This window comes from Neophocaena asiaeorientalis, unplaced genomic scaffold, assembly GCF_003031525.2.
Source record: "Neophocaena asiaeorientalis asiaeorientalis breed wild unplaced genomic scaffold, Neophocaena_asiaeorientalis_V1.1 scaffold106, whole genome shotgun sequence".
Lineage (NCBI taxonomy): Eukaryota > Metazoa > Chordata > Mammalia > Artiodactyla > Phocoenidae > Neophocaena > Neophocaena asiaeorientalis.
The window spans coordinates 366562-394074 of NW_020172597.1; the positions used below are offsets into that span (position 1 = coordinate 366562).

Sequence of the window (27513 nt, forward strand, 5' to 3'; positions counted from 1 at the left end):
ATGGAGGACACCCAGGTATCCCATAAGTTGATGTTGTAAACACTGAAGAATTAAGTTAGTGGCCAACCCAGGAAGTAATGCTAGGAAAGAGATGTCCAGAGCCATGCAGTGGAAAGAACTGGAATCTCTGTCCTCAACCTTAATGCACTGATTATGAAGGAAGGGGGGATAATCCACATGAGCATCGATTCCAACCTTCAATGCCAGAAACTTCTCAACGAAGTCTCAACACAGGTGCCAGTGCCCTTGTGGTGTTAGCTTTCCAAGTATCTGAAGATGCTTTGCTTCGATCCTGAAGCGCTATCATCTGTTTTGAGGCGCTTAGGTGAAGGGGATGTCATTAAAGACGGACCTCTTCTCCTTACCTAGAGAGCAGAGAAAGAGCCAACTCAAGACCTTCATACAAGTACTTAGCTTCACTTAGCCCTTAAGCAGCTCATAGTTAAATCACGGATCATTAGAAAAAAAAGAAATAGAAAATTTCCAGGCAAGTTTCAAAGCTGATTACTTACTGCAGGTAGCAATCCCCTTGTACCTTATTGGGAGTGCAAGATTAACACTGCAGCATTTAAGCCTTTAAGCCAGAAATATATATATATTTTCAATTCAATTCAATTCATTCATTCATTCACTCTGCTGTGGAGATTCACCAAATCAGTTCTCAAATTCCCTACCCGAGGCTTAGATGATTCCTTTGCTGCCTCAGCCTTGACAGGAGAAAGTGTGTGGAAGACAAAGTTTCTTGAATTTCGGGGAGCACTAGGGTTGAGGTCAGACAGGGCAGCCAGTTTCTGAAGCACAGCTTTGGGCTGGTTTAGCAGTGAGCCCGTCTTCAGCTGAGGAAAGAAGAGTCATCAAATTCCTGGTATCAAATTCCAAGTGCCAAGGGAAGAATGAGAAGTCAGCGCCTCCCTGCCTCCACCAGGTATTGAGGGGACACAGGCCTACCCTGCTCAAGTAGAAAAGAAATGGTAGGCTCCTTTGACATCTACTTCCATTTCTTGCAGCCACCTCCCTCCCCTAATGAAAGAGCATTTCCTTAACTTGACCTGGGCCTTTATAACACTGAAGATCATGACATCAGGCTAACAAGGTGCCCAACCAACCTGGTTGTCACTTCCTGGTTTGGTGGCTTCAAAAGGATTTCTGAATAAAGACTCTGATTCTTGAATAACCACAGTGCGACAGACTGAAAAGAAAAGACAGAGAGGCTTGTTCTGGACAAAGCTGCGTAGAATTACTTTTAAATCTAAACAAGCTAACAAGCCTTTAACTAAACCAATAAACTAAAGCCATAGGAACTCTGATTATTTTATAATCATGACTTGAAAGTACACTTAAGTGGCTTAAGAGAAGACAGACAACTCAGCTGAACTTATTGTCTAATTAACAGTAATAATAAGAAAATACAAGAGTGGTAAGAGTGTTAAGGAGTGTTTAAGAGCTTCAGCTCTGGGGTTAGGCATATCTGGGTTCAAATTCCAGCTCTAACACTTAAGTATATAATCCTGGGCAACCGAATAAAGAAGCCAGAATTCAATCCTCTGAGCTGCCTTAGAACATAAAGCAAAACCAGCTACATATACTCACAATCACAATGTCGACTGCCCAATAGTCTAAGATGGAAAGAATACTGTCTCTCCCCATCTGAGGGACCTCTTTAAGATAACATTAGACGCCGGCCCATGAGTAAGCTGCACCAGCCCCCGAAGGCTGGAGTCACCTCTAAGGTTCCAGCACTAACAATCCCGGGGGCCAGACCCTGAGGAGGACTAAGAGCTCACCATTCTTCTGCAGAGCTTTGGCTGTAACTTTCTTGGCCAGCATCATAAACTGACTATCTTCCCCAATCTCTTCTTCTTCAGCTGCAATTTTCCCCTGCTGTGCCTGAAAATAAAAATCAGACAGCATTAACAGAAGCCCACAGCTCCCCCAAATAATTAGTATAGCCTGGAAGCTAGAGTACTTGGGACAGCATTTGTTTTCCTTTTTGCAACTCTTTGTTGCTTTAGACAAAAAAAAAAAAAAAGGATTTTGGACAAAAACATGACTAGAACTGCCCATGGTAACCTTCTCAAAGCACAAAAGAAAATTCAAGGATTAAAAGGGACAGCAGGGTTTCCCTGGTGGCGCAGTGGTTGAGAGTCCGCCTGCCAATGCAGGGGACACGGGTTTGTGCCCCGGTCCAGGAGGATCCCACATGCTGCGGAGTGGCTGGTCCTGTGAGCCATGGCCGCTGGGACTGCGCGTCCGGAGCCTGTGCTCCGCAGCGGGAGAGGCCACAATGGTGAGAGGCCTGCGTACCACAAAAAAAAAAGGTGGGGGGGGACAGCAATATATTGCCCAAGATTTTGCCGACTATCATGACAAGCTGGGTGACGGAGTGACCTCATAAGTAGGGTCAGAATAGGAGAATTTCTTGCAGGCTTCCTACCTGGTCCCGAAGCCACTGCTCTCGTTCAATTCGCTCCTTCCTCCATCTGGCTTCCGTCTCATCAAGCTGTTCTTCGGTCTGATCGTCATCAGAGTCTCTGTGGAACAAGTCCATCTGGGAAGCATCATCTAAAGCAGAGTTAAGGCTGTTAGCATTCTGCACTCCCCACAAGAGAGGGTGTCTCAACAGACACAATGAACCCTTTTCATTTACAATACACCGACACAAGCTTTTCCTATCCATTAACAGAAAATAAAGGTCAAGGCAAGGTCCTCCACAGCTGCCTGCTATAGTTTTGATTTCCTCTTGCTGTCTTAAACTGGACAAACATGTACCTTTGTACAATTTGCTTCTAAAGGCGACAATCAAAATACCTATGTTCTTCCATCGGAATTTCCTCATTCGTCCAGGACCATCACTGTGCAGGTCCCCATCAGCAAGGTACCTTTCTTGGTACAAACGTAACTGTCGTTTATCATCATCCAACATTGTTTTCCTACAACAAGAGAAATACGGTGTTCAAAACCAGGGCCACCCTGGCTGGTTATAGGGCCTGCCTTAAGACACACCCCATTCATTATTCAGAAGGGCTTGCTGGGATACTGACATGTGTATTTTCTTGATTTGACTCTGCAGTTCCTCATCAGAAGGAAGTAATTCATCAATTACATCCTCTTCATATTCATCAAGCTCTTCCCCATCATACTCATCTTCACTTCCCACGTCACTCCCTGACACCTCTGCCTCATCCTCCAGGTATTTCTTCAATCTCCTGGAAAATTGAAAATTAGAAAATACAACAATGAATATACACACAGCAACGAGAAAAGCAGAACACAGAGCCATCTCTAATAACAATAAGATTAAACTGATAATAATAATACATTTTGATAATACTTAAAAGTCTATTATTTAATATATACTGTGTGCCAATAACTGTGCTTTGGAGCATTAATGCGTTATCTCAGGGAGGAGTATTATTATTCCTTTCAATTTTCAGTTGAAGGAACTGAGACTCAGAGAGTAAACAACTTAGCAATGGTCACATAGCTAGCTGGGAGGCAGCAGAGCCTGGATTCAACCTAGGTTGGTGACTCTAAAGCCAGAACTCTCAATCTCCTCTATATATTTGGGACATACCTGCTAGAAGGTTCAAACTATTTTGTCTTGTATTTAAGCTTACCAGCTTCAGGAGACAGACTAGAGATAGTATAGTATGGAAAGGTAATAGACTAGTCTTCTTACAGCCCGCCAAATCTTGACCCTCAAGTTAGAGGTATGACTGAAGCTCAGAGTTAGTAGTAATCAAAACCACTACAAGTTAGTTTTTCTGACTTCAGCTCACATCGAGAACAAATCTGCTGTCATCTGAGTTCAAAGTGCTGTCACCTATGGTCATGAGTGGCAGAAGCTTGATGGCTTTCTGAAGGCTGATTTTTTTTTTTTAATAAATTTATTTATTTATTTTTGGCAGTGTTGGGTCTTTGTTTCTGTGCGAGGGCTTTCTCCAGTTGCAGCGAGCGGGGGCTGCTCTTCATCGCGGTGCGCGGGCCTCTCACTGTTGCGGCCTCTCGCTGTGGAGCACGGCTCCAGGCACGCAGGCTCAGCAGTTGTGGCTCACGGGCCCAGGTGCTCTGCGGCATGTAGGATCTCCTCCCAGACCTGGGCTCGAACCCGTGTCCCTTGCATCGGCAGGCAGACTCTCAAACACTGCACCACCAGGGAAGCCCCGAAGACTGATTTTTTATGAAAGACTTCCATTATTATTTTAAAGCTGAGTTCCTCTAACTCCTAGGGTTCCTGAAGAATTCCTTCAGGGGCCAATAGCCACTAAGCTTCTCAATCTTCCCATCTACCCTCTTTGAGCAGTTCAATTTTTAGCTGCCATTCTTTATAAGATTTCATTTGAACAAAGGACTCTATAGTTAAATAAGGTTTAAGAACCATTGCGTTAGAAAAAAAATCTATAGATGGCCCAAAGCTGTATGAATAGTTAATTTGACAGGTGACAAATTACAAGCCCAAACTGATCTCAACAGAATGGAATGATGGGCTAAAAACAACAAAATAAATCTAATAAGGATCAACATGATGTCCTATATTTGAATTCCAAAAGTCATCCACAAATAATAAAATACGGAATACCTATTAAAATGGTTTTTATAAAACCTTCAATATCAAGGAAAAAGGCTTACAGATATGGTAAGTAGGAAAAAAAAGCAAGATGCAAAATTGTACATACAAAAAAAATTGTACAGATCTGAACCACATAAAAATATATGCCTGAAAAAAAGTTATGAGGTAATAATAACCACCACCACCACTTTCAAAAATATCCTGGACGGTGGACACGGATGACTTTTTTTTTTTTTGGCTGCGTTGGGTCTTTGTTGCTGCACGCGGGCTTTCTCTAGTTGCAGTGAGCAGGGGCTACTCTTTGTTGTGGTGCGTGGGCTTCTCTTTGCAGTGGCTTCTCTTGTTGCAGAGCACGGGCTCTAGGCATGCGGGCTTCAGTAGTTGCAGCACTTGGGCTCAGCAGTTGTGGCTCTCGGGTTCTAGAGTACAGGCTCAGTAGTTGTGGCGCACGGGCTTAGTTGCTCCGTGGCATGTGGGACTGTCCCGGACCAGGGATCGAACCTGTGTCCCCTGCATTGGCAGGTGAATTCTTAACCACTGCACCACCAGGGAAGTTCCTGGATGACTTTTTATTTATGTCTTTCTGTATTCTTTGAAATATTCCAAAATATATGGCTTACTTTCATGATCAAAACGACAACAAAATATTAAAAAAATAAAGGGGGGTCATTTGCCTGAGACTAGGATGAGGAAAACCTGGAATGACAGTAATTCACAGGAAAAAAGACATGGGGAATTTTAGTCATCTACTAGATCCTCAGGATCTACAGTGACTCAGCTCTTATGCTCTTTGGCTACTTTATAAAGTAGTATGCAACCAGAACAAGGGATGTGGTTGTACCACTATATAGAGCGGTAGTCAGACCACACCTGAAGATAAAGAGTTTCCATACACGTGAAGAGTCTGGAAGCAATGTCACGTGAGAAACAGCTGAAGAACTAGGGATGTTTAGTATAGGAATCACTTGAGAAGGACGTGACCATCTTTGAATACTCAAGAGATATCACGTAAATGGCTTTTATTTAATCTGTGTTAACCACAAAAAGCAAAAATAGAACCAGCAAATGTAGCAAGCTACAACTCAACTGTCAGGAGAACTTTCTTGCAACTGAAGGAAGGGACGTAACACCTACATTTGCCTTTTCAACTTCTCGGATTGCTGCAGGAGGTCTTCCTCATCATTATCTTCCTGGTCTTCTAGTGCCGGGTCTTCATTGTCAGAGTCACTGTGTTCATCCTGCAAAATCATATAGTATCACATGCAAAGCTACACAGAATAAAATGTGTCCTCAACTAAGACAGGAATTTATAAACTTCTGCCCAAACATTTGATTCTAGGAAATTGCTTCTGATAACATGCCAAACAGAATTCTCAAGAACTCAAACTACAAAACAAGCAAACACAGCAGCAATACGTGGAGTTCGGTTATGATTACTCTGTCCCCTTCAAACTCACCTCATCACTATCAAACTCATTATCATTTGGGACAAGCTGAAAGTCTCCAAATTCCTCCTCTTCACCCTCTTCTTCCCTAAAATGCAAATCAACAAATCAATAAACGAGTTGAAAGCAAACTACAAGCAGTCAGCCAACTTAGGAATTGAAAATATTTTATAGCACCAACAATCTCTTCAAGAAACAGGAAACGAGATATCTTGCCTTTAAAAAATATTTTTAATTGTGATAAATACACACAACATAGTTTACTATCTTAACCATTTTAAGTGTACAGTTCATTAGTGCTAAGTACATTCACATTGTTATGCAACCAACCTCCAGAACTCTTCATCTTACAAAACTAAAACTCTATACCCTTTCAACAGCAACTCCCCATTCTTCCCTCCCCACAATCCCTAGCAACCACCCTTCTACTTTGTGTCTACGAATTTGACTACTCTAAGTACCTCATGTAAGTGGAATCATACAGTATTTGTCTTTTTGTGACTAGCTGACTTCACTTAGCATAATCTCCTCACAGTTCATCCATGCTGTAGCATGTATCAGAATTTCCTTCCTTTTTAAATGCTGAATATTATTCCACTGTGTATGTATCCACTTGGGATGCTTCCACCTTTTGATTATTACAAATAATGCTATGAACATGGGTGTACAAATACCTATTACAGATGCTGTTCTCACTTCTTTTGTGTATATAGCCAAAAGTGGAATAACTGCTGGGTGTGAGGTAGTATCTTATTATGGTTTTGATTTGCATTTTCTTTTCTTTTCTTTTTAAAATAAATTTATTTATTTTATTTATTTTTATTTTTGGCTGTGTTGGGTCTTCGCTGCTGCGCACGGGCTTTCTATAGTTGCGACGAGCAGGGGCTACTCTTCGCTGCAGTGTGCGGGCTTCTCATTGCGGTGGCTTCTCATTGCAGAGCACGGGCTCTAGGCGCGTGGGCTTCAGTAGTTAGAGTACGCAGGCTCAGTAGTTGTGGCTCACAGGCTCTAGAGCACAGGCTCAGTAGTTGTGGCGCACGGGCTTAGTTGCTCCACAGCATGAGGGATCTTCCCAGACCAGGGCTTGAACCCAAGTCCCCTGCATTGGCAGGTGGATTCTCAACCACTGCGCCACCAGGGAAGCCTCTGCATTTTCTTAATTATTAGTGACATTGAGAACTTTCATGTGCTTTTTCTTGCCTTTTTTAACCCTGCTCCCCACCAACTAAATGAAAGCATTATAATTTCCTTACTATGCAAATATGAGACTCAAACAGACTGCAAGACTCTCAGACAGGATATGAAACCCCTAAGATGACCATTTATTCCTGAGCCCAGAGAACCTACCCCAGTATTTTGTCAGAACACCGGACTTGCCAAGTTCCCTCCAATCACTGAGACTCACCTGTCTGTTGGGAAAGAGCCTGAGCAAAGAGCAAGTGCTTCTTCCATTGGATCACCCAGACTGTTCTCCTTCTCCTGCTTATTTAACTCTGATGGAGCCAGAGTAGAGACATCTATATCACAATGAAGAAAAAGATTTGTCACCAAGAAATGACAGCTTTATCCTCTCTCCCCAGCCATCTGAAGACATGCCGGCGCAACACAGTTCTAAGGTAGGCTTGACAAAAAGAGCTCCCCACTCATTCATTCATTCATTCAACAAATCCTTATTTAGTGCTTACTATGTGCCAGGCGCCAGGAAGACAGCAGCAAACAAAACAAAGATCGCAGCTCCCAAACAGCTTACGTTCTAGCAGAGGTGTGAGGGGGAGAAAGGGGTGTGCAGGTGGAAGTAATAAGTTAGCATTTATATGGAATATTCTATGCAGCAGACACTGCTCTAAGGTTTGCACACATATTAGCCATAAATGACAAGTCATAAGGCCAAAGCTAAAGCAGTTTGAAGTTGATACTTCACCACTCTAAGAAAGTAAGAGCTCTGAATGTCAGGAGCTAAGCAGTGCATGCAACCTATGCTCAAGAATCCACCACAGCTCTGTTTTCTGTGAACTTCTCACCTGACAGTAAGGGGCTTCTTTTCAAGGACATTGACTTAAGATATTTGGCTGTGGTGAGCCTGATGCTCTGTTGGATAATTACCCTGAGAAGTAAATTTTCCTGAACACAGATCCAGAAGTTCCTCCATGTGCTCCTTCTTGTCGCTCTTCCTGGACAGAGGTTTTTCAGCCTGAGATGTGAACTTTCCCGTACACAAATCCAACAGCTCATCCATGTTGGCGTCCATGGCGTTCTCATCCATACTGGCCAACGGCAATCGAGGCTTCAAAGCTTGGTACTGATTCCTGTGGTTTCTAACATTTAAGAACCTACAAGCCCAATGAAGAGTGTAAGAAATTCTCCAGGAAAAAAACAAAGTGGTGGGTGAAAAGCCCGAACTCATCTCCAATACCAAAGTTAGAAGCTGAATCCTGAACCAGAAGACAAGAGTGTCACACTTTAGCCTGTGACAATCTGAAGAGGGAGGGGGAAGAGTTTATGAAAGAATAAAGCCTATTTGAAAGGTAAAGGGCATGGGACTTCCCTGGTGGTGCAGTGGTTAAGAACCTGCCTGCCAATGCAGGGGACACAGGTTCATGCCCTGGTCCAGAAAGATCCCACGTGCTGCAGAGCAACTAAGCCCGTGCACCACAACTACTGAGCCTGCGCTCTAGAGCCCACAAGCCACAACTACTGAGTCCACAAGCCACAACTACTGAGGCCACGTGGCACAACTACTGAAGCCCGCACACCTAGAGCTCATGCTCCACAACAAGAGAAGCCACCACAACGAAGAGTAGCCCCCACTTGCCACAACTAGAGAAAGCCCATGCACAGCAACAAAGACCCAATGCAGCCAAAATTAAAAAGATAAATAAATTAATTAATTAAAAAAAAAAGCCAATTCTAAAAAAAAGGTGAAGGGTAAAGAATAATTTTTGGCTTCAAATGGTGCTAGAGTAGGGCTTGGTGTTATGGCCATGTAATGTGCCACAAAAGTGTCAATTCTCGATCCTACCCAACAATCCTAACATAGTAGGATGGATGCAGAGAAATCTGATGACCTTATAAGAGCTATGCATGTCATACAATGCAGAAATTGAAGGATCAGAATGCCAGCAAGGCTATTTACTTTTCCTTTTTTTTTAAATAAATGTATTTATTTATTTATTTATTTTTGGCTGTGTTGGGTCTTCATTGCTGTGCGCAGGCTTTCTCTCGTCGCGGCGAGCAGGGGCTACTCTTCATTGTGGTGCGCGGGCTTCTCATTGTGGCGGCTTCTCTTGTTGCAGAGCACGGGCTCTAGGCGCCCGGGCTTCAGTAGTTGTGGCTCGCAGGCTCCGTAGTTGTGGCTCACGGGATCTAGAGCGCAGGCTCAGTAGTTGTGGCGCATGGGCTTAGTTGCTCCATGGCATGTGGGATCTTCCCAGACCAGGGCTCGAACCCGTGTCCCCTGTATTGGCAGGCGGATTCTTAACCACTGCACCACCAGGGAAGCCCAAGGCTATTTACTTTTAATTTTCTAGACAGACTTTGTTCAAACGTGTGGAATGTAATACTAATGGTCTGTACACCTCTCTTTCTCAGAAGAGAAAGCACAGATGGAGCGACAGAAGCTCACTTTATTTTTAAACAAAATTAAGCAGTACCCAGCACCATCCACCCACAGAAACACAAAACTACCTACCCATCTGCATCCAACAGTTGGCTCTGAGTGTCATCTTCTAAACAGAACTGGAAGTCTCCTGCTCCTAGGAAAAGTGTCTTAGGCTCTGGGGAGGCGTTATACAGATCCTGGGAATCCTCTATGGGAAGTGAAGGCTCAGACAGCTTTCCTGAACTCTGGCACCAAAACAAAACCAAACAAAAACAAAACATTTTACAAATGTCATTCACTGTCATGACAACAACAGAAGTTGCTATTTGTAAAATTTAATCTACTCTCAGGCAATTGCAGTTGAGGAGGACAATGCGTAGCCAAGAGGAGCATAAAGAAAAATATTTTCAAGAAAGTAAGAACCTTGGATGAGGCTTGTTTTTAATACACAAAGTGGGGGGACTTCCCTGGTGGTGCAGTGGTTAAGAATCCGCCTGCCAATGCAGGGGACACGGGTTCGAGCCCTGGTCTGGGCAGATCCCACAGGCCGCAGAGCAACTAAGCCCGTGAGCCACAACTACTGAAGCTCGCGCACCTAGAGCCCATGCTCCGCAACAAGAGAAGCCACAGCAACGAGAAGCCCGCGCGACGCAACGAAGAGTAGCCCCCGTTCCCCGAAACTAGAGAAAGCCCGTGTGCAGCAACAAAGACCCAACGCAGCCAAAAATAAATAAATAAAATAAATTTATATATATATATAAAAATACACAAAGGGGTGGATTTTTTAAACTAAACATACACAATGTGGTGGGAGTTGTTGGCTTGGACACACTTTATTTAGCAATGTGGGAAGCAAAAGCGGAAGGAGATTAGAAAACCACTGCCATCTTACCTTAGAAGCTGAGCTGACCAAACTGGCTCGAAATAGTCCAGGGGAAGGAGATCTGAATCCTCCTGCCGTAGGAAAAAGACTGGTCCCACGGCCTGTTTGTCTGTTGCAAGGCTGATAGGATGGAATTGTGGAGCCTATCAGCTCAAAGCTGCTATTGTGGCTGCTCTCCTTTGTCAGTAATGAGCACGAATCATCTTCATCTAAAGAAAAATAACTTTTAAGTGCATGATTCCAGAAATAAGTTAGATTTGTTTAGGAAAAAGAGTTGAGAATGAAACTGTCAGGTAAGACACATTGGCAAACCTCTCAAGTTACATGTTCCAAAACGTTACATTAAAGGTCAATTACAGGGGCGCAGTGGTTAATAATCCGCCTGCCAATGCAGGGGACACGGGTTCGAGCCCTGGTCCGGGAAGATCCCCCATGCCGCAGAGCAACTAAGCCTGTCTGCCACAACTACTGAGCCTGCGCTCTAGAGCCCACGAGCCACACTACTGAGCCTGCATGCCACAACTACGGAAGCCCGCATGTCTAGAGCCTGTGCTCCGCAAGAGAAGCCACCGTAATGAGAGGCCCGCGCACCATAATGAAGAGTAGCCCCCGTTCCCCGCAACTAGAGGAAGCCTGCGCACAGCAACGAAGACCCAACGCAGCCAAAAATAAATAAAGAAAATAAATAAATTTTTTTTAAAAAAAGGTCAATTATGGTACTAAGATAACATTATATAATCAGGGTTTATCACTGTGAGCTAAGTGACACCTGAAAGTTCCTGTCTTTCTGCCTAATGCCTATGATTACTCTTTCCATTATCCAATCACTTACACATCTTCCTTTGATCTACATATGATAGAAATGTTTCATGTTTCGTTCAATCAACACATACTCACTAAGGACCTATTACATGCTTGTGGAAACTGCAGGTAAGTTTTCAAAAACTGGACCAAGAAAAATATTCTAATTCATAAATTCCTGTCATTGCCACAGGTAAGACTGGGAAAAGTGCACTAGGGTTCCAAAAAATGGAACCTTAAGGAATTGTAGTCCTTAAGTGTCAAAGCTGGAGGATCAGAGAAAGGTCACGTTCTGCGAAAGAGTCACTACTTACCTAGTTTGCTAGGTCTTTTGCCTGAGTTTTCATCTATTTCTGATTTTTCTTCACTAGCAGAGTAACTACAAAATAAGAAGGTAAATTGTTTGAGTATCTGTTTCTGCTTCTTACTAAAGGGGCAAATACCAGGGAATCTTATCTTTCCTTACAGAGAATTACTTACCCTATCTTGGAAGAGTTGTCCTTAAATAGAAGGAAGGTAGAATCTGACAAGAGAGGCTTGGGGACAGAGAGAAGGCCAACTGACTTGCCAACTTCACCACTGCCATCATTGTTTTCTTTATCCATTTCTTTCTCATCTTTGGTTTCTATTTCTTCACTACCGAGAAGGAATTCTGCAATCTTTACCAATCACACAACCCCAAAACAGAATAATACAAGTCAAAAAATTTAAAAGCAAACACACTGTCAGCCTGAAATATGGCTGCTTAGTTACAAGTCACATCTTAAATCTGAAAAGGTAAACCTGAAGGAAGCTCGGTCTAACCATTAACACAATTTACGCTGACACTTCTAAAGCTCTTTTATACTCATGTTACTTCACCTTTACCCTCCCAAAACTGCCACAAGATCATGAAAGAACCGGATTATCATTTTATTGAGTCAATGAGAGGTTACATGATTAGCCTGAGATTGCAGGACAACTACTGACGTCCAACCAACCACAAACTATGACATCCTGCCCAGTTCAGCCACGGCTTTCCTCTTCCTTTACCCAGGGTTAAACATTAACCAGTTCTTTTAAATGACTCCAGTGTTCAAACAAGGACGATTTTCTTTCTTCTAATACCAAAAGTCCTATAATCATCTGTCTTCTCTAGGTGGAAAACAATACTATAGAAAAAGGGCAAGAGGCCCTTCTACAAATACCTTCCTCAACAAAGAATAAAATTAACTCAGGAAGGTCTCGGGCTGTCTGAGAATTTATTCCAGAACTCAACCTGGCCAAGGTTAAAAGTGCTTTTTATTCTGAATAGAGAAACCTAAATGAACAACAAAGATAAAATTTCTATTAATACAAAACCATTTCGATATTAGCATGATAGTGCAATATGTAAACCAACAGGTAGAAGCCAAGGCTATGGCTCTGTGAACTGCAGGTGTTCCCTGGTGCTGAAAGGACTGAAAGCACTAATATTTAAGTACATGTGAGCTACATTTATCTCTGCCCCTGAAATCTCTTATACAATTGAACATGCTCATTATATTCTTACTCAAATCTGATTTTCTCTCTTCCTTATTCATCATGATCTAGTAACAAAATCACATAATTGCCAGAAACCTCCTGATTGCCTTCTTCCTCCTCTTCCTCCTCTTTCGCCTCTTCTTCCTCCAAAGCTTCCTCTCCCTCCTCTTCTCCGTCTTCCTCGGACTGATCCGTCATTTCTTCCTCCTCCTCCTCCTCTTCTTCAAATCCATCTTCATTATCTAACTTAAGTAATGCTTGGCGCTTTTGGCGCTCCTCAGACCTTCGGAGTTTCATTGCTTCTTGCAGCTTAGCTTTCAGCACCTGAAGCTTTTCCCCTAACAGAAATATGAAGAGATGCTTCAGACGTAATGACCAACTACACACTACAACAACACAAGTGTCCACTTTAGGCAACTCCAGAGGTGTTCTAGACACATCCCCAAAGGAAAATCAGAGACCTTAGGAGTCTAGGCTTTTGTTATCTTAACAAATGGAGAATATCATGAATTGAGTGTAGGAGATAACTTCCATAATTATGCTCTACACCCTGGGATAATATATTACAGAGATTATAAAATTATTATTTAAAAGGGTAAAAAAAAAGATGGGTGGGGGGGGAGTGGGCCTTCAAAAGTCTATGGTTCAGAAGCCATGAAGGAAAATATTGATAAATTTATCCACATTAAAGAAAAAGAGAAACAACTCAAGAGTAAAATGGGCAAACGATATGAACTGGTAGTTCACAGAAAAATGAACATATATTGTAAATAAAATTAAAAATAATGCTTAAGGGCTTCCCTGGTGGCACAGTGGTTAAGAATCCACCTGCCAATGCAGAGGACACAGGTTTGAGGCCTGGTCCAGGAAGATCCCACATGCCGTGGAGCAACTAAGCCCATGAACCACAGCTACTGAGCAACCGAGCACAGCAACAAAGACCCAATGCAGCCAAAAATAAAATTAAAAATTATTTTAAAAAATAATGCTTAACATCACTTCTCATTAGAAATACAAATCAAAATAATGAGATACCATTTTTTATATATTTGGCAAAAATTTGAAGGCTTGATAATATCTGTTATTAACTGGAAGAAACAGGAACTCTTTTTTTTTTTTTAACAGGAACTCTTATACACCGTGATTCAGAGTGTAAATCGGTGCAACTATTCTGAAGGACAATGGGATGATACATATATATATATTTTTTTTTTTTTTGACTCACTGATTCCACTGCAAGGAATTTTGCATCAAAATTTACTAACATATATCTGATACTAGGACGCAATATTGTATGAAATACCAAAACTGAAACAAACACAATGTCCATTAATAGGAGTATGGTTAAACAAATCATGTTATACTTAAACAATGGAATATCACACGGCTGTTAAAAAAAAAAAAAAAAAGCCCCCAAAGCAATATGTGTATCTTGATATATGAACTCTTGAGTTAGGCGGTCTGGATTAGGCTGCTAGTTCTACTACTTACTAGTTATATAAATTTGAGCAAGTTGTTTAAATGCTTTGTATATCAGTTTCTTCACATATAAAATAAGGACACTAATGTTATTTGCTGTAAAGCACCTAGAGTAGTGCCTGGCAGAGAGTATAAGTGTTCAATGTCTCTCTCTCTCTTTCTCTCTCTCACTCTCACTCTCACACACACACACACACACACACACACACAATGGCATATGCATATGAATTTTCCCAGAACACACAAGAAATTGTTAAGTTGCCTTTGGGAAGACTAATTTTTCATTTTATACCTTTTCCTCAGTGTTTTAATTTTTTTCTATGTGATATATTACACAGTGCCTGGCAGAGAGTATAAGTGTTCAACGTCTCTCTCTCTTTCTCTCTCTCACTCTCACTCACACACACACACGCACACACACACACACAATGGCATATGCATATGAATTTTCCCAGAACACACAAGAAATTGTTAAGTTGCCTTTGGGAAGACTAATTTTTCATTTTATACCTTTTCCTCAGTGTTTTAATTTTTTTCTATGTGATATATTACTCGTATTTTCAAAGTGGGAGTGGAAACAACAGACCTGTCCCTAATACAGATTACAAAGCAGAATGCACAGTATGATTGCATTACTGTTTTATTTTTTAAGCAGACATGTACTATCTGTTTAAAAAATACATGCAAAAAGTTTAAAAGGATATAAAACATGGTTACAGAAGATGTCTCTGATAGAGAACTGTAGAAGTTTTTTGTTTATTCCATGTATTTTCTACAATGGATATATTTTTTTAAACAATAAGACAAAGGCTAGTTTAAGAAATAATTCCTCTTACCCACCCCACACAACTAGGTAATGCTACACACATGAATCATGCTAGAAGTACTGCTGTCCCATCTCTAAAGTCTCCAAGGAGAAAGATTCTATAACGTCTCACTATAGGGTCTTCAGTAGCCATAAAGACCTGCCAGAGTACAAACAGCCAGGCACCCACCCCTGCCCCCAGCCAAAAAAATAAAGAAACCCCCATGAACGCAAATACCTGGTTTTGTGTGGCTTGCTCCATCCAGCTTCTCAGCTGCCAAAGTCACAGGTACCGTATCTGCCTTGAGCTCTTCCTTTCCATCAGGGCCCACATCTTTCACTATGATGTTCACATTCACCTGCTGAGCAGCCCTGGGTTTGGCTGCTGGATTAGCATGCTTCCAGAAACGCTGCTTCAAGGCTTCCAGTTCTAAACCAAACGCCAACCAGTATGTCAGTTTGCCTTTAAGATTCCAGTTAAGAATTACAAGCTGTGTTTTTTAAGTTCAACAAACTTGATCCAATTCATATAACTTAACCCAAACTAATGGACTGCTGCAACTTCCTCAATATACTTCAAAACTCATTTTAGGGTAGAAATTTACAATGAAGTTTCTAAATATGTGCAATTCCTCAGGGAGATCAGCTCGGTGCTTTGTGACCACCTAGAGGGGTGGGATAGGGAGGGTGGGAGGGAGACACAAGAGGGAGGAGATATGGGGATATATGTATATGTATAGCTGATTCACTTTGTTATAAAGCAGAAACTAATCATTTTGTTATAAAGCAGAAACTAACACACCATTGTAGAGCAAGTACACTCCAATAAAGATGTTAAAAAAATAAGTATGTGCACTTCTTTTTAAAAAAGTATTAAGCTGGTAGAAAAAATACCATACTCCTCAATTATTCAAGGGCTTAATTTCTCATGGGTTTCAGTCTCCTTTTAAAAAATTTCCTTCTTTGAACATTTCACTGCTTATTAGCAATCTCACTAAATACGAGTAAGGTCAATTTAAAAAGTGGAAAAAGAAAATAACAATCAATGCAATGAGTGATGTAAGTCAGCGGCAGGACTGGAAAAGTTTCTTCGTCAAAATTTTAAAGATATCAGTACAATCAGAAAGGAAATCCCAGTTAGAAGTGGTCCCTGTACCACATGCGCTACTTGTATATAAACGGGAATATGAATACACACCCACCCACACATACACACACACACACACACACGTAGTATGAGTTCAGTGGTCTAACAGCAACAGGGCCTTTCCCTCCTTCCCCACTGCTATTGTTCAGAACTTTCTTTCCTTTCTCCCTCAGCTAGCTGTTACCTCTCTCACTCTGTTTAACAAGTCAGTCATACCATAGTGGGATCTGGTGTAAAAGAGCTGACAGAAAGGAAAGGAGAGGAAGGAAAGCTCCTTTGGGGTTGAGGGATGCTGGCTATTTTCACATGCCGTGCGTTCTCTTCCATGATAAAATGTCCAAGATACTCCAAGTTTGGCTCTTTTTCTAAAATGCGCTCAAATCATACTTTAGTAGTTTTGTGCTTAGCATGTAGATGTGGGTTTTCCCTCCCTAGAGCATCTTAGTAGAAAAAGAGAAGAACTGGATAGAAACCTTTTTATTCTGAGTCCCTAACATTATTTATTAATAGAAAAAATCCAATCCCAAAGGATGGCATGTTTACATTGCAAACCAAAGAGCAGGGAGAGAAGCTGTAAGTCTGCATCCCATTTTATATTATTTCAGTAAGTTGGAAGCAACAGGTAGTGGCAGTGGAAAGGGAACAGAAATAGGCAGCTCATCACTGGTGCCAAGAGAATAAAAGAAGTGGAAGGGGAGGAAATTACTCAGGACCTTAAATAAGAGTGAGGCAGGAGTTGCCTTCATTCTTCTGGAGAAAGCCAGGTCCCTCAAAACTCTTCATCCACCAACCCACTGGAGCACCCCTTTTCCTTGCCCTTTACTACGTGACTCAACCACCACCCTCCTCACTATAGAACCTCTGTTCAAGCTCCTCTCCCTCCATCGTCTTTTCCCAACACCTTTCATCTCCTAAGTGAAAAGTCTCTGCTCCAGCTCATGTCTCCACCTAAAAGCCCTGCATGATCTGGCCTCTAGTCACCAACCTCCTTGCAATCTTCACTTCAGCTAACCAGAGCTTTCTCTTGTCTTTGTGTCTTTTGTAGCTCTGTCCCCTCCACCAAGAAAGCCCTCCCTCACCTCTCTGCCTTGATATCTCCTACTCAGCTTTCAGGACTCAGCTCAGGTATGAGCTCCTTTCAGAAGCTTCCCTGACTCCCTGTGAGGAACTCTTTCTCTAGGCTCAAAGTATGCACAGCATTTAACATCCAACTTTTCTGCCTGTTACTCCTACTAGGCTTTAATTTCCTCGTGAGAAGGGACTACATCTTACTGGCATACACAGCATCCAACACCATGCTAAATAAAAGTTTATTGCATGAATGAATAAATGTTGATCCTAACTTCATATATTATGAAACAGGCTGATCTGGAAACCCAATATTCATGTCAAATACTATTTCTGAAGGAAAACATATTCTGAGTTAAAAATAAGTGCCTACTATGAGCCAGGCATTGTGCTAGTTCCCTGTAAAAGCCAAGTGTAATGTTGGAAAAATTACCCAACCTCTCCAAACCTCAGGCTCTTCATTTGCAAAATAATATCTGGGGCTATGAAAATTAAGAAAGATAACTAATAAAAAGATCTATCAGTGTCTAATATAGTAGGTATGCAAAAAAAAAAGGTTTCTTCCCTTTTCTGTTTCACAGTCTGAGACTATTTAGAAAACTTCTAGTCCCATATAAAAAAATTTCACAGTATTAGGATAATAAGTACTCAAAAAGTTCTACCGCACCTTTTAGTCTGAGACTATTTAGATAACTTCTAGTCCCACACAACAAAACTTTCTCTCCCTGTTCTAGGCAACAGCTTATTTCCACGCTTCTTTGCTAATAGAGCTATGCTAGTTGTTACAAAACCCTTCCACCCCCGCAACTGCTCTGGTCAAACTGACTTACACGTCCTCCCAATATGCACCACACAGAGCTCTTTCTGGCCCTTCTAAGAACGTCCTTCTCTCCACTTCCACAAAGTCCACCCATTCAATCAACGAAGACTGATACTGTGGCTGACCTAGCACCTGCCAACCATATGTTAGTTAATGAAGAAGAGTCTTGATGTAAATAATTTCACTGATAATAGAAAAAGCAGCCACCACTTGAGTGTTTCTTTATGCTATCCACTTGTATGCATTATTTCAACAGATCTTCACTAAAGCCCTGTGAACCAGATAGCGTTGTTTCATTTTTTAAAAAAGATGCTTTGGGGCTTCCCTGGTGGCGCAGTGGTTGGGAGTCCGCCTGCCAATGCAGGTGACACGGGTTCGTGCCCTGGTCCGGGAAGATCCCACATGCTGTGGAGCGGCTGGGCCCGTGGGCCATGGCCGCTGAGCCTGCGCGTCCGGAGCCTGTGCTCCGCGGTACGGGGGGCCACAACAGTGAAAGGCCCGCGTACCGCAAAAAAAAAAAAAAAAAGATGCCTTGGAGAGGTCAAATAGCAGACTTAAGTTTAAACAGTGAATAGTGTAATCCAGATTCAGATCCCAACCTTGCTATAGAGCCTCAGCTCTTAATTATCATATCACATTGCAGAGGAGGCAACACCTAATTTTACCAACAAGTCAGGAAGTCTACCCAATGTGGGTAATACTTGATTTCTCTCTTGAAGGATCATTCATTCATTCAGTAAACATGGCTGCCTACAATGTGTCATCCACTGTGGAAGCACGGGGGACAGAGTAAGGAACAAGCCAGAAGATCCCTACTCAAAGTATAAAGGGGAAGGTAGTGAACAAGTAATTACATCCACTTATTCTTTAATCACCTACTGTAAGAAACTTATCCCTCCTCTTTACTCCTATGATTCTTTACTCTAAATGTTTCTTTCAGCAAAGAATACTCTTCCCTTTTCTCCATGTTATTTAACTTTTTCCAATTATCAGGGACACATGTTCATGATAGAAGATGTCACTTCCTTGTATTGCTGTTATTTGCCTACTGCTTGTCTCCCCGGGTAGAGCATAAGTACCTTAAGTGTAGGGTAAACATCAGATTTCTCAAGTATGCCTTACAGCCACTTGCATGTAGTGGATAGTTTAATACTTGTTGAATGAATGAAAAGAAAGAAAAGAAATTCAGTTTTGCAGACAATTTGCTGAACCAAGATATTTCTAACTGTGAAAAACTGAATAATGCTTTTATCAAAGTCATACCATAAAACAACAGCAATGTACCCTGCTTTGTACATTGACTGTCAACAGGTTTCCATTTAAACAAGGTTTAGAACATTCTAATACCCTGCCAAATGTATCTAAATGATTTCTATCTGGTATCTGGTACATCTGTAGAATAAGACCATGTGTGATTATTTGTTTCTCCTGTATTCCCTGTCCTCCACAGTGGCAAATACTAGAAAGCTGCCAGAACAAGTCACTCTAGAGAAGCTCCTCACAATGCAAAGGATTACCTCTGTTGGTTTCAGGTTCTTCAAGTATCACAAAAGAATCTTTGTCAGCACCCAGCCGAGGCTGAATGAAAACATCTACTCCCAGTTGCTTCAGTCTATCCACAGTGAACCTCCTCACTTTTTCAGGTGGCACCACTGCTGCTGATTTAGTTTGCTGGCTGGGCTCTTCCACCTTCTCATCTGCTTCTTCTGTTTTTTTCAGGCCTTCTTCTTCCTCCAGGGCACAAGGTTCAGGTGCCACAAGCCCTCCAGCCTGATGCTCCTCACTGTCCTTATTCCCAAGGAAGCTGCATTCCTGTCGTGCCACCGAGATGTCCCCAGGTGAAGGTCTAGCATCACTCTGCTCCTGTTTCTCGGGAATGTCTAGCTCTTCACTTCCTGTCAAATTCTTACTGCAAGACTCATCTGATCCAGTAGTGATCTGGGGTTCCTTTGAAACTACAGGGAGTGCATTAATTTCCATTTCATATCCTGCACCTGTTGTCTGCTCAGAATCTTTGCTATGGTGGTCACTATTTATCTCAGTTGTATTTTCAGTGTCTGTGATTTCTTTGTGATGGCTTGCCTGATACTTAGATGACCTAGAGAAGGGAAAATAACCTGGAGTTGAAAATTATCCTAAACGTGAAACATTCTTATCCCTTAGCACGTAATGAATCGTTTAAATCAATTTTAAGGAAGTGAGGAATCTGAACTCTTTACACCAGGTGTTTGCCTCAGAACTGAATATTTATGAAAATTATAATCGCAAGGAAAGAAGCTTCTTACTTCAGTAGTGCCATGGCATTTCCCTGGCAAGTGGGCCGGGGTTTACGTTTGAAGAATTCATGAACAGTTTTATTCTCAGGCATATGATATGGAAGATTAAGTGCAGCCTCTAGAAAATGGAACAAAACAAGCAAATACATACACTGTACATTCTGAAATGTCACTTTACAATCAGTTAACTAAACAACCAAAGTCATCCCCAGAAATAGAAAACAAACCTGCCTTTAATAAAAGCAGGCTCCAACTACAAAAAAATTCCCTGAAGACCAGTGGCTTTTAAAATTAGCTGTGAAATCAAATTGATCCAGTAAGTTTTTTAAAAATAGAGATTCTTGGACCCCATTTCAAGCCTACTGAATCAGAATTTCTGTGGGGCCTAAGAATTTATAAATTTGAAAGGTTTGTAAAAGGGATCCTGATGCAGCTAGGCCACAGACAACCCTTTAAAAAACTCCCTCATTACCACCACTACAGTTCCAGAAATTTTCTCAGTTTATACTAATGTTCCAGGGGCTTCAGAACAATGGCCACTCATCAAGATCAATTCTAAACTTGATTATTATAATCTCATTCATATTAAGATTGTTAAAAAAAAAGGAAAGTCCCCAACATCCAAGCTGAGCTTACAAAGAAATAATGTGATTTGCCTCAGTGTTTACCATACAGGTTTCTTTACCTCGAATAAGGCGCTGAGTCTCACTATGCAATTTTTTTAATGCTTCCTTACTTAACTTGGCTGCCTTTCTTTCCTTAAAGAAAACAAAAAGTGAGATTACGTTAATGCTATTATCCAGAAAGATTGATAGATATTCATCCCATAAAAGTCTGCTCTCTCCAAGAAAAGAGGATGGAGAGGGAACAGTAAGCATTAATAAGATCAAAACAATATAAACTTCAGGAGCTCATTTATTTGCAAGTCTCATAGAGTTAATTCAGTCCAATTCATATTTGTGTCCCTACTATGCACAAAGCAATATCCTAGGAATCAGGGTAATACGACAGACACAATAAAACTCCTGAAAAACCCACAATCGCCTGGGAAAAGAGCTCAACATGACAACTATATAGGGCTCTATGTCACCTTCCTCGTGGTGCCTTTTGATAACTCAGTTTCTTCTTCAAATGAATAGACCTCACTCTCCAAAGATGGTTCCTTTCTCTAAAAGAGAAGATTGCAAATGGATTAACAGGGAAAAAAATTAAAATGACCCAAGAGGATGTTGCTTACGCAAAGACTGCTTTTGCACTCCAACATCACATCACGCTACATTAATGCTAAATCAATAATTATCAAATATAAAATGTTAGACACACAGCATCCTCTAATGCCTAGAAAACACATTAGTTGTCTCCAATGGAGCTTGGGCCCTCATTTCTTACACCTCTCTATTACATCTTTTCCTAAGGAGGGACAATGACTTCCAGGAAGCTAATCTCAGGAAGAATGATTATGCTTCCAAACACTCAGGACAACGATGCTTTTTTTTTTTTTTTGCACTACACGGGCCTCTCACTGTAGTGGCCTCTCCCGTTGCGGAGCACAGGCTCCGGATGCGCAGGCTCAGCAGCCATGGCTCACAGGCCCAACCACTCCGCGGCATGTGGGATCTTCCCAGACCGGGGCACGAACCCCTGTCCCCTAGCATCGGCAGGCGGATTCTCAACCACTGCGCCACCAGGGAAGCCCAGACAACGATGCTTCGACTGATGCTTCTCTTTGATACCCTTCCTGAAACCCTATAGGTTCATTTCCTAGAGGCCACCAGATTATAAAATTTACATCTCTGACCCCTTTTTTACCTGTTTCTTACAAAACATAAAGTATCTTACTTTCCTCAACATTCTTATTAGGGCAATGAAAATACTAGTTCCCAAACAACGTAGCACGTCTATCATTTGTACTGCATAATTCCAAAATTAACAGCTGAAAAACTGAAATCAATTGACACGTGCTTTTCTTCAGTTAAAAAAAAAAATTAAGGTTCCAACAGTAAATCAGAAAACAAAGCAAAGGTTAGAAGCAGTGGGTTAGCTCTAATTGCAGTCATCTTTTACTTGCCTTGTGCTTTTTTACTTTGTTTTTCACAGCTTCCCTTATTGATTCTAATGACTCTTCATCTTCTAATGGAGAGTTATTTTCCTCCTCCAACCCAGTTTCAAAAAGGTCTTTATCCACAAGTAGACAGCCACTGTCATTAAATAGCTGTTTCACATCATCTTCCTGGGTAACACAAAGAAAAAGCAAGATCCAATCATTTTCAAATCCAATGTTTTACAACACCATATAGCAATTTGCATCAGGACAGAAAAAGCTCATGCTTCATCAACAGACAAGTATATGGCATCCTAGAACATTATCACTGGTTCCTAATCCAGTCATCCTTTGAAGTCCATGCTGTGATTTTACACAATTGTCCAAAATTAACTTAATAAATAGTACATTTGTTTCTGAAAAGTCAATTAAATACTTCATTAAGCAACTAGCTTATAAAATTTGAGGATGGTTTTTCCAGTTAGCAAACAAGACTTTTGACTGATGGAGGCATGAAAAATCCTATGAAAGTTAATTTTCATCAGATCAGAAACAGCAAAGAATAACTCCACGTGCTCACAAAGAAAATCAGAAACTCATTTATTTGGAAGGTGTCCTCTCATATCCAAAATGGAGAATGAGACCAACGGATTTGAAATCACATACCTCACTGCAAGACAATCAACTCGAAGGTATATCCTGAGTGCAGAAACAACCTCAAGAACTAAAAGCAACTGTTTTTCCTAAAAGCAACTTTTTCTAAAACATTAACCTGCCTTAGAAACAGCAAATTATTCTTTTAAATGTACCTCATTTTTTGTTTCCTTCTTTTTCAGCTGCTTAATTTTCTCCATCTTTCTCTCCTCTTTCTTGAGTCTTCGCTTTGATTTTACTTTTGCTTTTCCTCCAATTCCTTCTTTATCATGTATGGGTTTTTTGGAAATCTTTCTGTCAACTGTAAAATCCGCAGAGTTTTCAGGTTGGAGACTCAGCTCTAAGCAAGGTGTCACTTGGGTTTCAAGATTTTCCTGACACAAAGACTCCTCGATGTCACTCTCATCTCTGTTCACCAGAGTTCTGTAAATCCTTCTGACTTTTCCATTTTTTCCAGCATGTAAGTTCTCCTTATCTTCCTCCTCTATATCGTCATAGGTAGTATTCTCTGGAGAGGCATTTGTGCCCTCTTGTTCAGAATCACTCTCTTGTAGCACCTTCCTGCTTTTCAATTTCTTACTCACAAATATCTCTTCATCTGAATCTGGAGAAAACACAATTTTTTTTAGAGTCTACCATCATTGGCCTTCTTCCTAGTCCCTGTACTCCTCAAAAACATATCCAATTAGCCAAGTGATATATCACCTTGTGAAATTATGTAACTAACACTAAGAACTGATTGTAGCAAAGCAAATCTAAAAATATATTTTGAAAACCATTTTCCCTGGAAAAATATCTCTTACTAAGAAATGTAATTATTTACAATGTGTAAAGCTGTTCTGATCCTTCTGGCAGGTGTTAAAAGTCCTTTTATTATAGGATGAATGCATTCAACCAGGCAATATGGTATCTTCTAGACACTTTATACATTCAATAATATAATAGAAATGGTTATTTTCAAAAGGGTACAAGCGCTATTATTTTGCTTTTATAATAAACAGAACAAACAAGGTTAAGCATTAATAATTTAATAAATCAGAGAATAATGAAATTAATCCAGTCCCCTTACAACCCAAGCTGCCACATTCTATTCCTAAAAATAAAAGTACTGACTGTTACAAACCTTGTTCACTCAAGAGCCCAACTATTTCACAGCTGCCCTGTCCACTGTCTGAAGGACTATCTGCTTCTTCTTGTGAAATGAGTTCTGAATCATTGATTTCTAGGTGAACCTAGAAAATGAGAATATAATTTGTATTAACCAGCAGGTGACAAGAATATAATTTGTATTAACCAGCAGGTGACAGAAAGCTCTAAGTATATAAAGATACACAAATTATCATGGGATCATCAGGCTGAAATAAGGAAAAACCAATACAGCGGTTTAACAAAAGGATGACATTAAGAATTACTGGACGTGGGCTTCCCTGGTGGCGCAGTGGAGAGTCTGCCTGACGATGCAGGGGACATGGGTTTGTGCCCCGGTCCGGGAAGATCCCACATGCCGCGGAGCAACTAAGCCCGTGAGCCACAACTACTGAGCCTGCACTCTAGAGCCCGAGAGCCACAACTACTTAGCCCATGTGCCACAACTACTGAAGCCACACACCTAGAGCTCGTGTGTGGGAAAAAAGGGAAGACCCCACAATGAGAAGCCCACGCACTGCAACGCTTGCAGCAACTAGAGAAAGCCTGAGCTCAGCAACGAAGACCCAATGTGGCCAAAAATAAATAAATAAAATAATTTATAAAAGAAAAAAAAGAATTACTGGACAAGAAAACAAACTAAAATTCATTGTTCACCTTTGAAGGCTATTATAGGACCAACTCTGAGTTATGGTAAATAAATTTAAAGAATCAAGCACTTATTGCGTTTTACTGTGTGAAGTGTTTCTCAGTGTATCCAAATGACATGATAAATAACATCACAGAGAGGCAATCCAGGTGTGGGAAACTCTATAGGACAAACTCTGTGGTTTCTTTAACAGTAAATTGCAAGAAAAAAGAGAGGGAGGGGGACTTATAAAGAGAGTAAAGATATTTACACACACACATATCACCGACTGCAGTATGCAGGGGCCATGTTCAGATCTTAATCCAAACAAACTGAAAGTATATGTATGAGTCAAAGATATCTAAACACTGATTAGCTATTTAATATCAAGCAATAATTCTAAATTTTTTAGGTATGGTAATAAAATAGTAGTTATCTTTTTTGGAAAGCCCTTACCTTTTAAGAGATGCATGATGAAATATCTGTGGATGAAATATGTGTGGAATTTGCTGCCAATAATTCAGTAAGGGGGGAAGTGGGTGGGGGTATAAATGAAACAAGACTGGCATGATTTGATAATTGCTGAAGTTAGGTGATGGGTTCATTATAACAGCTTTTCGATGTTTATGTCTGAAATTCAGCCCCCCCCAAAAAATTTTTTTTAAGTCACAAGTGAAAAATCTAAGGAGACGGGGGTATGTTGGGTGACTTGACTAGTTAGTGACCAAGCTTGGTTCATAGAACTCTGAATCAACTTATTAATAAGGGGGAAAATACATCTGTAATGTAATAGGTCACAAGGCCTCACCCTAATGGCTTCTCAAACAACTATTAAATTGATTTGAATGTTTAGTACAATTATTAAAATTTTAACCAAAAATAACACAAACAGAGGAATATCACTGAGAATCATGATGTATATGCTGATGATCCTCCCAACAATGGAAAGCAGTAAGACTATTTGTGGACATGGAAACTGAGTTCAGGTAACCATATAGCTCAATACATGGTGATACTTTTTTTTTTTAATATAGATTTATTTATTTATTTTTGGCTGCATTGGGTCTTCGTTGCTGCCCGCAGTCTTTCTCTAGTTGCAGCGAACAGGGGCTGCTCTTTGTTGCGGTGCGCGGGCTTCTCACTGCAGCGGTCTCTCCTGTTGCAGAGCACAGGCTCCAGGCGCACGGGCTTCAATAGTTGTGGTGCATGGGCTCAGTAGTTGTGGCTCGTGGTGTCTAGAGCGCAGGCTAAGTAGTTGTGGCACACGGGCTTAGTTGCTCCGCGGCATGTGGGATCCTCCCGGGCCAGGGCTCGAACCTGTATCCCCTGCATTGGTAGGCAGATTCCCAACCACTGCGCCACCAGGGAAGCCCCATGGTGATACGCTTAATCACTGTATTCTAGGCAATCTGCAGCAGAACCAGCGACACTCAGGGCCAGGAACAGGGTGGGGCTAGAAGGTCTCAAAACACTCAGTAATCAAGATATTTTAGTGCAATATTAAAATAAAAAATCAAACGGACAAATTATGACTCATGAGGTCAGCTGCTTGCTTTTGTAAATAAAGTTTATTTTGAACCAGGGCCAGGATGAGTGTGAGGTGAGTGAGACAGAGTAGTGCAAACACAGGGTCGGATCTTGTCTTCGTTTCCAAGTTTGATATTTTGTTCAAAATCAAATAATGGAATTTTTTGCATTAATTTTTATTTTTAAAAATACTTCATTAAAGTATTATCTTGAACCACAAGGTCTTACTGTATAGCACAGGGAACTCTATTCAATATCCTGTGATAAACACAACGGAAAAGAATAAGAAAAAGAATGTACATATATGTATAACTGAGTCACTTTGCTGTACAGCAGTAATTAACACATTATAATTCAACTATACTTCAGTAAAAATTAATTTTAAAAATTATCTTAAAGCGCCCCGTTAAATTTTGCTCCCAAGACCGGTGTCTCACTCCAGTCTCAGCCCCAGAAAAGAACACAGATCTGGAAACAGATGTCGTTTCTACGCCAATTCCGACAGCGACCAGCCAGTCACCTCCCGGAAGGCTCCGAGACTGGTACCTTCACCTCTCGGGACCCTGTGTGATGACCTCAGAGGCCTCTTCCAGACCCAATTTCGAAGTGTCTAAGACTCCTGCCGTCCATTTACAGTTAATGCTGCCCCTCACCCTAGCGGCCCGGTTCGGCCTGGTCCTTCCTCCTTTTTGGGGCGCAGTTGGAGGAAGAGCTCCGGCCGCAGGAAACGCGCCAAAGGGGCGGGCTGAGCAGAGGCTGGCGGCGGGCTGCGCGCGCCGCAAAGACCAGGAGCAACCTCCCCGAAGGGACCGAAGCGCGGTGACCCCAGCGCCGGGATCGACCGCGGGGTCCCGAGCGCTCGGGGCCTGTAGTTTTATCTCCGCGGAGCCGCGCCGCCGCAGTGCACGCCGGGAGCTGTAGTCCTCCCAGCCTCCACGACCCACTCGGCCGGCTCGACCCCTGCCCCACCACACCCCTTCGCGCCGGGCCTCCGCAGCTTCAGATAGAGGCAAGTGCATAAACTCACCTCGGAAACCACTTCTCCCGTCATGACTCCGGCCTCCGCAGCGCGCCGCTCAGGAAGAAGCAGGTCTCCGCTTCCCGCACCCGGGACGCAGCTGC

The 27513-nt window shown here is 41.6% G+C and overlaps 1 protein-coding gene across 1 annotated transcript; it reads right to left on the reverse strand.

Annotated features, from left to right (window-relative positions):
* Nucleotides 1-191: 191 nt before the first annotated feature.
* On the reverse strand, nucleotides 192-27513 carry CLSPN (claspin). The gene is made up of 25 exons (XM_024738791.1): nucleotides 27419-27513; nucleotides 24214-24322; nucleotides 23246-23694; nucleotides 22464-22625; nucleotides 21486-21563; nucleotides 21081-21153; nucleotides 20405-20513; nucleotides 19637-20217; nucleotides 15323-15514; nucleotides 12897-13138; nucleotides 11778-11956; nucleotides 11612-11676; nucleotides 10506-10705; nucleotides 9704-9858; nucleotides 8119-8345; nucleotides 7421-7532; nucleotides 6028-6103; nucleotides 5705-5808; nucleotides 3042-3206; nucleotides 2809-2930; nucleotides 2435-2562; nucleotides 1785-1887; nucleotides 1107-1189; nucleotides 675-836; nucleotides 192-365 (listed from the first exon to the last, which is right to left on the reverse strand). The coding sequence occupies exons 1-25, from the start codon at nucleotides 27440-27442 to the stop codon at nucleotides 255-257; spliced, it is 4011 nt and encodes a 1336-aa protein (XP_024594559.1). The 5' UTR covers nucleotides 27443-27513; the 3' UTR covers nucleotides 192-254.

Coding starts and splice junctions, on each gene's coding strand:
- CLSPN (XM_024738791.1), bottom strand. CDS start 27,442: ATGACGGGAGAAGTGGTTTCCGAG. Junction 23,695..24,213: donor TGGGCTCTTGAGTGAACAAG/GTTTGTAACAGT, acceptor TGTTTTCTCCAG/ATTCAGATGAAGAGATATTT. Junction 11,957..12,896: donor AGGAAGAAGGCAATCAGGAG/GTTTCTGGCAAT, acceptor TGATTGGTAAAG/ATTGCAGAATTCCTTCTCGG.